The sequence below is a fragment of the Giraffa tippelskirchi genome, chromosome 11 (assembly GCF_054371585.1).
Source record: "Giraffa tippelskirchi isolate mGirTip1 chromosome 11, T2T-mGirTip1v1.2.pri, whole genome shotgun sequence".
In the NCBI taxonomy this organism is placed as follows: Eukaryota; Metazoa; Chordata; class Mammalia; order Artiodactyla; family Giraffidae; genus Giraffa; species Giraffa tippelskirchi.
In genome coordinates, this window is record NC_137285.1 from 60605268 (window position 1) to 60618456 (window position 13189).

The following is a 13189-nucleotide window of genomic DNA, read 5'->3' on the forward strand; positions in this document are numbered from 1 at the left end:
AAAGAAATTTAAAGAACAGAAGACTACAAAGTCTTGCACTTAAGCCATATGCAGGTGACGGGATAACAGGTAATTTCAGGATTTTGTGTTTCTATTTTGTGCTAGGTTGCACATTCCCAATAATGAGCACATATTAATTTAAAATTGAAAAAAAAAAAACTAAATACTATCTGTTTAAAAAAACTTAAAGCCAACAAATACTTTAGCAATTAAATATAAAATGCAGACAATCACGAAATATGAAAATTTTGTAACTCTTGAAATCATAAAAGAATACGCAATTTTTGGTTTTATTGGCAAGCCATGCAACACGTGAGATCTTCATTTCCCGACCAGGGATCAAACCTGTGTCCCCTGCAGTGGAAGCGTGAAGCCCTAACCACTGAACAGCCCGGGAACTCCTTGTAATTCTTCATTTTGTTATATAGCCACCATAAGCTCACACATATAGACATATGCATATTTATACATGCCAGTCCATATTTTGTATCTTTTAAAAATACTTTCAAGAAACCACTTAGAGAATTTTAACAAAAGTGATTTCCACCTGCTTTTTACCTAACCTAAACTGTTATATATTCTTCTTATATAAAACAATTGACATTTATGTTTAAGCCATTTCATCATAATTCAGAATATATTAAGACCTTAATCTAGATTTCAACTAAAGAGTATGCATTTTGGCATACCAAGTGCAAACAATATTTAATTACTCAATATAATGTTCAATTTGAAGCATGAAAAAAGGAAGATAAATAATATAAACCTAGAAAACACATGAAAAAAATAAAATTACAAAAGTTACAGGTACACACTGGAAACCTGAGACCAAGGTAACCAAAATACTCCAAAGACACCAGGAGAGCCTATTACTGCTTATAACACATAGTTCAGCTGATGGAGGGGAGGGACACAGTGACAAACAGCTTCCCTGCTACAGAGGTGGCAGGGTATCTATCAGACCGGACAATAAAATTGCAATTGAGTTTCTCTGGCTTTTTATAGCAGCTACATGTATCCTGATGTAACTGCAAAAGCTGTACAAGTCTGCAACATTAGTTTTTTACACATCAGTTCTTTATGAAGAACCAAGTTGTAAATTTGTGATAACAGAGATTTTAAATGGCTGTAAAAAGGAAAAAATATGCATCACTTCAGTATTATACGCACAAAAACATTTATAAACCTTTACAACTAATATCTTCAAAGAAAAATTTTTGATTCCAATAATTTCAGCACAATTTTTATCAGCATGCTACAAATTGTTCACCTACTTACTGAATCACTTCAGCTCTGTCCTAAACTTTATTAAATATTGATTTGAAGAGCTTTAGAGTATAAGCTTTCCATTTTACTTTAAAAATAGATATCAAGATTTATGATTGCAAACACATTAGCATAGCTACATTAAAATAAATCACTTTACATCAGACTTATTAAAGAGAAAAGCTTTTTCATAAATAAAAAAAAATTCATACAAAGAAATAAAACTAAAAGACACTTATGAAACATTAAAGGTGAAAAACCAGAAGCAGCAGCTTGTAACTTTAAATTTTTCTTTTCCTCCTCAAAGAGTAAAGCTTTAGCACTTATCTTCTGAAGTACACTTCCACAGCAAAAAGGGACAGGTACAGTTTTACTCAGTAAAACTCCTCCGAAATAATCAGGATTCATTCCATTTTATAACTGTAATCGGAAACGTAAGTCCAAGATTGGTTCTTGACTCAAAGTAGGCAAAAAAGACTTTCCTATAAGGTCACTGTTTTCTTTGCAAAGGTTTTAAGATCTATTTAAAGCCGTAAGTCACTGGAGTAAAGAAAAATATGAACTAATTAAATATACATATATAATACACACAGAAAACAAAGTCTGCTTTGGGTTTGTGTATAAATTTGAGTCTAAAAAACACTGATTTCAGATACTACATAAGTAGCTTATATTTCTTCTTTTAACATTTTCTATGTCTTAAAATATCCTCCCAGAAATAAAAAATATATTTTCCTTTATGATAAAAGGAATGTATTAAGGGGTCTTAACTAAGGTCTATATTTAATTTACATAGAATTCGTCTGTCTTCATGATACTTTCTAAAGAGTATATTATATTAGCATCTTAGTTTAAAAGAGAGAAGGAGAGAATATTAAAGTAAGTAAAACAAATTCCTTGTACAGTTTGAGGGGCCCTAAAAATTTAAAGTACATAAGAAGGCCTTATTTTAAAATACAGATTTCTAGAAACATCCCACAAGATTCAGATTAAGATTCTGAAGTGGGGTCCGGGAAACTTTAGTAAGATGCACATCCAAAGTTCCTCTAACGAGACGATCACTAAAACAACTGTGTGTTTGTAGGTACTTCTTTAAAGTCCGCGGCTATGGCTATTTCCTGGATCATTCATAAGAAAAGACTGAGGTGCTGAGGTATACACCGGGTGGCATGATGCCACATGATGATGTAATCAATGGCTCAGCTTCTTTGGTGGCTCAGTTGGTATAGAATCTGCCTGCAATGCAGGAGACTTAGGTTCGATCCCTGGGTCGGGACGATCCCATGGAGAAGGAATGGCAACCCACTCCAGTATTCTTGCCTGGAGAACCCCATGGACAGAGGAGCCTGGTGGGCTACAGTCCATGGAGTCACAAAGAGTTGGACTCGATTGAGCAACTAACACAAATAGTGATGGTTCAGTTTCTCCTTCTCCTTCCTAAACAAATATTTAACACACAGCTGCCAAGTTCTCAGAACTATGCTCAGTTAGGGAAGATAGCAAGAATATAAAACCTTTCATCCCTGCTGATGAGGGCTTTCAATTAACAGCCACTTTTAACCAACACTATAACATGAGGGCTATTACAGGATCATATGTGATTAAATGCCAGTCTCCATTTCCTATGACTCATTATTGCTCTTCTTCATGTACGTTATACACTCTCAAGCAGAGCAAACAATTCCCATTCTTTTCCCTCAGGGAAATCACCTCTGTATTTTTGCTTATGCCAGTTCTGCCACAAATGATTCTCATCATCCCAATCTCTACACACCCAAATCTTACTCATTACCCTTCAAGGTTGTAGTCAGGATTCCCTGCGGGCTCAGATGGTCAAGAATCTATCTGCAATGCAGAAGATCGAGGTTCGATCCCTGGTCGGGAAGATCCCCGGAGAAGGAAACAGGGACCCACTCCAGTATTCTTGCCTGGAGAATTAAATGGACAATGAGCCTGGCAGCCTACAGTACAAGGGGTCGTAAAGAGTTGACATGGCTGACAGAGTCAGCACAGCACAAGGCTGCAGTCCAGTGACATCTGAACTACAACCGCTCAAAGGCCCTCTCATTTCACTCTGAGTATCTTTTCTGTGACACTGACGCCTTCCTGCCTTGCTTTTTCAGTACATGTATAACCTCCCACATTGGAAAGTAACTTCTTTCAGGATAAGATCGGCTCTGGATTCATTCTGTCTTTCTAGGAAACCTGGATTTATCTGGATTCTATTTCTATCTTTCATAGTAAACCTGAAAGTACTCAACTACAAAAAGACAGGAAAAACAAAGGGGAGTAGTGAAAAGAACAAAAGAAGAAAGATAAAGGTAGAAAGGGGAAGAAAAGAAGGTGCCAACTGGAGTAAGACCCGATGCAGTGACTGAAAGTGAGTAAGAGGGCCCATAGAAGGGCTGACGAAAGCCGAGGGAGATGAGGGGGCGCAGAGACAAACACACACAGAGACAAAGAGGAGGCGGCTGGGGGCAGGGAGAAGGCACACGGTACAGAACATGCGGAGGAACACTGCAGGGAAGGAGAAAAGAGGGACCGGAAAAAGGAGACGGCAGCTAAAAGAAAAGAGGACCCGAGCAAAGAGGGAGCGAGCAAGCGGAGCAGTGATGGAGGGCAACACAGATCGCACCGGGAGCCTCCAGTCCACGCCAACACAGGGTGTGCGGGGCGATTACACGGAGACTGGGGAGAGAGGGGAGGTGGGGGAGAGAGGCAGTGAGAAGGGAGAGAAGAAGGAAGAAGCAGGGGAGGAGGAGAGGGGAGAAGAGAAGAGTAAGAAGAGGGATGGGGAGCAGTGGGAGGACGAAGGGAAAGAGAGACTTGGATACGAAGAGAAAATTAAGTGCTGTGAATTCACATACAGCAGCATGGCCGAGCAGTACAAAAAACTGTCATAACAGTGATTTCAGTTCAATTCAGTTCAGTTGCTCAGTCATGTCCGACTCTTTGCAACCCCATGGACTGTAGCATCCCAGGCTTCCCTGTCCATCACCAACTCCAGGAGTTTGCTCAAACTCATGTCCATTGAGTCGGTGATACCATCCAACCATCTCATCCTCTGTCATCCCCTTCTCCTCCTGCCTTCAATCTTTCCCAGTATCAGGGTCTTTTTCAATAAGTCAGGCCTTCCCATCAGATGGCCAAAATATTGGAGCTTCAGCATCAGTCCTTGCAATGAATATACAGGACTGCTTTCCTTTAGGATTTACTGGTTTGACCCTTTGCAGTCCAAGGGACACTCAAGAGTCTTCTCCAACACCACAGTTCAAAAGCATCAATTCTTTCATAATCAGCTTTCTTTATGGTCCAACTCTCACATCCACACATGACTACTGGAAAAACCATAGCCTTGACTACATGGATCTTTGTTGACAAAGTAATGTCTCTGCTTTTTAACATGCTGTCTAGATTCGTCATATCTTTTCTTCCAAGGAGCAAGCGTCTTTTAATTTCATGGCTGCAGTCACCATTTGAAATGATTTTGGAGCCAAAGAAAATAAAAGTCTGTCACTGTTTCCATTGTTATCCCATCAAATTGTATTGAAGTGATGGGACCAGATGCCATGATCTCCCGTTGTTTGAATTTTGAATTTTAAGCCAGTTTTTTCACTCTCCTCTTTCACTTTCATCAAGAGGCTCCTAAGTTCCTCTTCATGTTCTGCCATTAAGGTGGTGTCATCTGCATATCTGAGGTTATTGATACTTTTCCCTGCAATCTTGATTCCAGCTTGTGCTTCATCCAGCCCAGTATTTTGCACAATGTACTCTGCATATTACGTTAAACAAGCAGGGTGACAATATACAGTTGTAATGTACTCTTTTCCCAATTTGGAACCAGTCTGTTATTCCAAGTCTGGTTCTAACTGTTGCTTCTTGCCCTGCATACAGATTTCTCAGGAGGCAGGTATGGTGGTCTGGTATTCCCATCTCTTGAAGAATTTTCCACAGTTTGTTGTGATCCACACAGTCAAAGGCTTTAGTGTAGTCAATGAAGCAGATGCTTTTCTGGAACTCTCTTGCTTTTTTGATAATCAAACAGATGTTGGCAATTTGATCTCTGGTTCCTCTGCCTTTTCTAAAACCAACTTGAACATCTGGAAGTTCTCAATTCATGTACTGCTGAAGTCTAGCTTGGAGAATTTTGAACATTACTTTGCTAGCGTGTGAGATGAATGCCACTGTGCCGTAGTTTGAGCATTTCTTGACATTGCCTTTCTTTGAGATTGGAATGAAAACTGACCTTTTCTAGTTCTGTGGCCACTGGGGAGTTTTCCAAATTTGCTGGCAGCACTTTTACAACATCACCTTCTAGGATTTGAAAGAGCTCAGCTGGAGTTCCATCACCTCCACTAGCTTTGTTCATAGTGATGCTTCCTGAGGCCCACTTGACTTTGCATTCCAGGATGTCTACTCTAGGTGAGTGATCACACCTTCATGGTTATCTGGCTCATGAAGATCTTTTTTGTATAGTTCTTCTGTGTATTCTTGTCAGTTCTTCTTAATATCTTCTACTTCTTTTAGGTCCATACCATTTCTGTCCTTCATTGTGCCCATCTCTGCATGAAATGTTTCCTTGGTATCTCTAATTTTTTTAGCTAGCTTTAAATCCTTAAACATATAAAGGATTTGGTTAAGTACAAAGGAGCACATAGTTCATGCCATGAGTAAATAAAAATGGAGACCTAAGAAAGCCTGATATATTTTAAAGTGAGTAGAACCAGTACAGTCAGAGTAGATATTTTTCTCAAGTGAACAGTGTAAGATGACATAGGAAATGCTTTTTTCAAGGGAAATAGTGAAAAATTACGTAGAAATCATTTGCTTTTCTAAGAAGATTAGGACAGTGCTGATGGAGGGGAGTAACATTATTTTAAACAAGTTATTTTGAGAACAATAAACCTAGAGGAAAATAACAAACACCTCAGGCCACTGACCATTAGAACTATCCATAGGAGAAGTAACTCAGACATGTATCAATTACTACAAGTCATTAAGAAAGAGAAAAATTTCAAAGCAGGCAAAAGACAAAACCCTGCGAAAATAAGACATCTAACAGCCTCAAAAGTCACAGGATAGAACATTACTTATGACAGCATCAAAGTTAGAGGACAGAGCAACTCTATTCCTACTAATATGTCCTAGAGCAAAGCTTTTTTCAAATTAAAGATATTTCACTTGGTGGATCATGGAATCAATTTATTGAGGCACCATCAGCATTTTTCCCAGGGGGTGGAGGGGTTCCATCACACAGCTTTCAGGATCTTAGTTCTCCAACCAGGGATTGAACAAGGATTTCACGACCAGCAGTGAAAGCACAGAGTCCTAACTCCAGGACAACTAAGGAATTCCCACCATCAAAAATTTTAAATATAAAAGTTTATCACTCTATACCAACATTTAGTAAGAGTGAACACTGTCTCATAGAATCAAGCTCTATTTCAAGTGTGTGGGTGGAGAGGTGGACATGTGTACACACGTACGTACACACATGACTCATCACAATAAATTTCTTACTGTGAACAACAATTACATGAATTTTGAAAATGACACCTCTATTAAAGCCTTTGCCTTTGAGCACCCAACTTTTTCACAGCAGTGAAAATGAATGAAAGAAAGCTATATGTAAGAATAAAAAAGATTTTTCTGTATGTTCCAATCAAACTATTTACAAAAGCACGCAGTGAGCAAGATTTGACCCAAGGAGTGCCCATCCCTGGCTTCAGTCAACTCTCTCCCACACTAATGACTTTGGTTAATTCTTTTTTTTTTTTTTTTTTGGTTAATTCTTCTTTAAATGTATTTATTTATTAAGAATAAAAAAGATTCTTAGAAACAAAAGTTTTGATGAGAAAAATAAGTAACAGAAGAGTTCACACAGTACAATGTCACTTTCATAAAATACAAAAATAGGCAATATAAGAGGCTATATTATTTAGGAATACATATTTTTTAACTTTTCAAGAATGAAATGAGTAGGGGTGGGGGTGGGACAGGTTGAACCATGTAGCATGTTTTTAAGTAGGGCAGTCACAATTCTTCCTTTATAACACTTCATAGCATATATGCCACACAAATTATTTTGGATATAATTAACTTATTTGAAAAGAAAATCTTTAAAAATGTGTATTTATACCAAATATGAAGTGATTAGGGCCTAACTAATAAGCTAGACTTAAGAGTGAGAACAAAAGGATTAACACGAGGAATGACAGAGCTGTAACAAAGGAAAACAGTCATTTAATTTCATTTTCTGTGATTTCACTCATTAACTCCTAAAGTCAGATAAACACATTAACTACCACTTTTGCCATTTCTAGATTAACACTGATGGTTAAGAAAAGTTTAGAACTTCCCTAGTTTACAAACTATAAATTACTATAAATCAGAATTCAAACCCAGGACCAGCCTATCTCCAAAGTCCATGTTATCTTCATTCCTTACACAAATAGACTGGTGACTGGACATAAATTTAACTATAAACACTCAAAAGCTAAGGTGTCGGAGATATCTTCTATTCTACCCCTTTTGTTTTGTGGATAGAAAATAATTAAGAGACTAGGCTATTGGCCCTAAATAGTCAATGATTTTGGCAATTCTCAAGCATTTTGGTCTCAGGATCCAAAGTACTTATTTATATGGGGCATGCCTTCAGTTGTGTCCAACTCTTTGTGACCCCACAGACTAAACAGTCCATGGAATTCTCCAGGCCAGAAAACTGGAGTAGGCAGCCTTTCCCTTCTCCAGGGGAACTTTCCAACCCAAGGGTCAAACCCAGGTCTCCCGCATTGCAGGCGGATTCTTTACCAGCTGAGCCATGAGGGAAGCCCCTATTATTAGTTACCACACTCGAAATTAAAGCTAAAAAATTTTAAAAATATTAATTTCTTTTGAAAAGAGCAATAAACCCAGGATATATTAATATGAATGGCATTTTTCAAAGCAATAAAAAAATGAGAAGAGTGCTATTATTTCACAAATTTCATTTGCTATTATTTTTGCAAACCTCTTTCAATTCTGGCATAATAGAAAATACCTACATTCTAATATCTGCTTTTGTACTCAGTCTGTTGCATTATATAGTTTAGAATGCAGTACATGAAGAAAAATCTATCTTCTAACTAGATATGCAGCTGGAAAAGGTGGACCCCTCCACTCCCTGAAATGGTCTCCTGGGCTCCCAAGGTCTTCAGATGGTACTTCAAGAATTACTGCTCTAAAGATTATATTCCTTTAGCCATTCTTCCTAAGGATGTGACAAACTGAAGTGTATATGAAAGTGCTGAATAACAGGGAGTAGGCATAAAATTGTTAAAATCTAATTCATCATGCACTTTCCTAAATGAGAATTCTCCCAGATACATTTGAAATCCAATCCAAATTATGTGAGATCTAAACTTAACCCTATTTTTCTCATGAAGTAGTAAAGGGAAAAATATTACTAGGAGAAAATCAGACCAGACTGCAATAGCTCACTACAACAGACATCAGAATAGCTGGGTACCAGCACAAACTAAAATCACTCAGAGAAGAGTGGCAAAGTGTTTCTGTAAAGTGCCAAGTAGTAAATATTTTAGGCTTTGGGGCAAAAAAAGTCTCTGTCACAAATACTCAATACTTGTAGCATGGAAGCAGTCATACAAAATACATAAATAAATGCAAGTGGCTGTGTTTCAATAAAAATTTATTGACAGAAACAGGTCAGGCCAGATTTGGCCCTTAGGCCATAATTCTTTGAACACTGCCTTTCACTAAACTGATTAGCTTAAAAATGCACAGACTAAAACAAAGACATTTTTTAAAATCACATCTTTGCCTCATTTAGCACTGGATTATTCTCAAGATTGTGGGGTAATATCTTCCAATCTAAGATACCTTTGTAAATCCTTAAAATAGCAACACATCTTTCTCTCACTGAAGAGGGAGGAAGCAGAATTAATAATAACTTCTAAGTACTTCAAAGAGCTGAAGTTATTCAAACACTCAAAAACATATATTTAAGAAATGACAACATATTCCAATGTGGTTTGGACGCTAAGTCATGCACAACTCTTTGAGACCCCATGGACTGTAGCCTGCCGGGCTCCTCTGTCCATGAGACTCTCCAGGCAAGAATACTGGAGTGGGTTGCCATTTCCTTCTCCAGAGGATCTTCCCAACCCAGGAATCAAACCTCGGTCTCCTGCACTGCAGGCAGATTCTTTACTAACTGAGCTATGAGAGGTGTCCATATTCCAACAGATGGGCAAAATATTCCAGAGTAACAACTATGATAGTCAGTAAAATAAAACATTTAAAGATATACCAGGGACTTCCCTGGTGGTGCAGTGGTAAAGAATCCGCCTTGCAGTACAGGGAATGCAGGTTCAATCCCTGATTAGGGAATTAAGATCCCACAAGCCGCAGAGCAACTAAGCGCACGCATCGCAACTAGAGAGTCCATGCACCACATGGAAAGATCCCACAGGATGGAATGAAAGTCCTGCATGCAGCAACCAAGAACTGATGCAGCCAAATATAAATAAATGATAACTAAAGCTACCACACACACACACATAAAATGTTTTTAATTAAAAATAAAGATGTACTAAATTCATCACTTCTTTATCCTTTTAGTCAATTTATAATTAATATTAATATTTGCTGATTATATTACTTCTGGATATATATATATACAGTTCCTAAATAAGATATACAAAGCATAATAAAAGCTAATAAATTTAACTGAATTTTTATTTGAATATTTAACTGAATATTATTTGAAATGTAAAATTTCCTCAGAAGACAGAAACATAAAACTCCAAACATAACAAGAAAAGCAACAAATTGACAGAGACATTCATAAATAATATAGGTAGCAAAGGATTAAGACCAAGAAGATATGAAGAACTCCCACAAAACAAAAAAGTGCAAATTAAAATTAGAGAAACACAGCATTTAAAATTCACTGGAATTTTTTAAACTCCAATCATAACAAGTGATGAGGTGGTATGAAGACATGAGTATTTTTACATCACTGGCAAGAATATAAACTGATACACTACTTTGGAAAAAGAATTGTATATCTTGTAATGCTTCACATCTGCATCTTACAAATTATCAATCCCAATTCTAGAAAGAAACTTTCTCATGTATACAAAATACATCAAAAATTCTCATCAAAATGATAAACAGAGGAAGTTATACCATGGAATACATACAACTGAGAAAAAGGACACAATTACCTCGGTCAATATGACTGAATCTCAAACAGTGATAAGTAAAAATAGCAAGTTATCAAAAAGTGCATTTTATACAATACCATTATCTATATTAAGTACACATATGAAAAATAAAATTCTCCAGCGTGGTATGCGTGTGTGTAATTAAAAACACACATAAGACATAGAAATCATGAAAGCACCAAAATTCAGCTGAGTGGGAGAGAAGAGAGGGGCTGAAAATGGTAGACAAAGCAACTGGGATGGAGAACCCACTTTCATAAACATGGCAGGTACATTACTCCTAACTTTTTATATATCTACGACATTTCATTAATATTTTTTAACAAAAGCTATAGAGAAATAGGAGAAGGAAATGGCAACCCACTCCAGTGTTCTTGCCTGGAGAATCCCAGGGATGGGGGAGCCTGGTGGGCTGCTGTCTATGGGGTCGCACAGAGTCAGACACGACTGACGCAACTTAGCAGCAGCAGCATAGAGAAATAAGTAACACTAGATTAAGGTGTTTTTATTTTAAAAAAGACTAGTAGATTTTCAAACAAAATTTTTAACAGACTATAAAATATGAGCAAAACCAAAATTAGCCAGAGCTTTTGTTTACTCAACCACCTTATATGACTAAAGTAATTCTCATCTTTGAATATTGTGCGCCACCTTGTGTTCAAAAAGGTTTAAAGTACTGTAAAACTCAGAAAACCATATCTTGAAAATGGCTACTTGAAAATATAAATTCCTATCCTGTTACAAGGTTTCACTTTATTAAGCACACATAACAATGACATTTTAAAAAAAAACTATTCTGATTCTCAGGAACTTAGAAATATTTTATCTTTCTTCTTAGTTATTCCTTGTTTCAGTAGTTCACTACACTTCCAAAGTGCAATCTGCCTTTTTCCCTTCATTTTAAGTACATAAAATTTTGTTCGAGAATCAAAATTAGACATTTAAAATGCTAAAATATACTGTCATTCAAAAAAACTTACCTTTGAATGTGTGATTGATAAAGTGTCTACCCACACACGCCAGCCACCCCACTCATATTTGATTGCATGGTAAAGTAGGATTCGGAATATGGCATATACCATTTCTGTTATCTTTTGTTCATCTGAATTCTTAGGATTAAAATAGCAGAGAGAAAGCATCCACTCTTGCCACACAGAACACTGTAGCAAACTCCTGAAAATATTAAGAGGACACTGAATTACTTAAAAAGTGAATCAACTGAAAGAATTCTAAAAACGTAAAAGTTTAAAACAAAATGAACAAACCAGCTTTATTATGTATACAAAACAATTAAAAACAATGAGGTACTGAAAGTTCAATTAACTGTATGGTATATTACTTGTACTACTTTAATGAAAAAGCATACAGAAAATTCATTTCATAGTATTTAAAGCAATTTGTCCTAGAAAACATAGGCTTATTCAAAGCTAGACTTGAACATTGCAAATAAAAGATAACTGATCCTGCTTACCTTCTATTTTCTCTACTGTTATTAAAAAGTTTAATCATGTCAGAAAGAAATGCTCTGCGAACGTCCATGCTCTCTGGGCACTGGGCAGAATTTCGAAGTAGGGTTGCAATTACTTTTAGTATCTCTGTAAGACAATTCATAAATTAGTAAAAACCACAACATTACAAGAAATTCATGATGCAAGATCATCAGTATATTTCAATTTCTTTTATTTCCCTGACATAAACGTCTACCTAAAATATCCTCTTCTGTATTATAAAAAAAATTATCTGCAGACAAGACTGTCAAAACATTCACAAGAAATCATATATAAACAAGAAAGGAATTTTTTATTTTCATCATTAGACAGAATACTTAAATTTTAAAACTTTGTAGTAAATCAAATTAAATTATAAATGAATTAAATGACTGCTGACACCTCTCCATAATCTCGGCCAGATAATCAAGTTGATCTTAAAATATACATATTTAAAATTTCTTTAAATACTCAAAACATACATATAAAATCAAAATCTCAGAAAAAAAGAATTCTCAGCTTCTTCAACAATATATATAATATGCACATACTTTTTCCTTCATCATTGTGAATTTTAGAAGCTATCAAGATTTTCTTCCATAATTTTAAAAGTAAAATTAAATACAAAAATATGAAAAGTAAATTAAAACCTATTAAACACCCCTAATGAATAAAACTGCTCCTGTAATACTCTTAAATACTGACTATATTTATACTATAAATTTTAAGAAAAGAAATGCTTAAAATATATAAAAATCAAAGTAGAATGATCAAATAATAATATGCCAAAGTTTTACCCAAATAAAAATTGAGGAATTCTAAACCTGCATTTGGCCAAGATTTTTGGTGCTTCTAAAAGAAAAACAGTTCAAAATAGCAAATAAAAGATATTTTATCATAAACTTAATGACATTTCAGGAGCGATTTCTGAATTCTTCTAATGTAAATTCAAATTTTCTCTACCTGAACAATGATTACCATGATGATAATATCCACTAACTTTAAGGATTACTATTGTAAGATATTTTTTTAGAAAATACAGATATTAATACATATAATCCTCACAAAATGAGAACTAGATACTATTATCATCCAGATTGTGGAGATACTATTATGTACCCATTTGGGTAAATTAATGTACCCCCAAATCACTTACCTGTTAAGATTGAAAAGCTAGACATCCCATTTTTTAAATACCACAGTGTACAG

At 35.9% G+C, this 13189-nt stretch overlaps 1 protein-coding gene across 10 annotated transcripts in view; it reads right to left on the reverse strand.

The window, feature by feature from the left end:
- Positions 1 to 13189, reverse strand: part of LRBA (LPS responsive beige-like anchor protein) — an 803036-nt gene that overhangs the window by 580521 nt on the left and 209326 nt on the right. For all 10 annotated transcript variants that reach the window (XM_081543940.1, XM_081543938.1, XM_081543941.1 and 7 more), the window contains 2 exons: positions 11965 to 12088; positions 11474 to 11666 (listed from right to left, as the gene is read on the reverse strand). In XM_081543940.1, coding sequence (XP_081400066.1) covers positions 11474 to 11666; positions 11965 to 12088 — 317 coding nt within the window. The remainder of the gene's footprint in view (positions 1 to 11473; positions 11667 to 11964; positions 12089 to 13189) is intronic.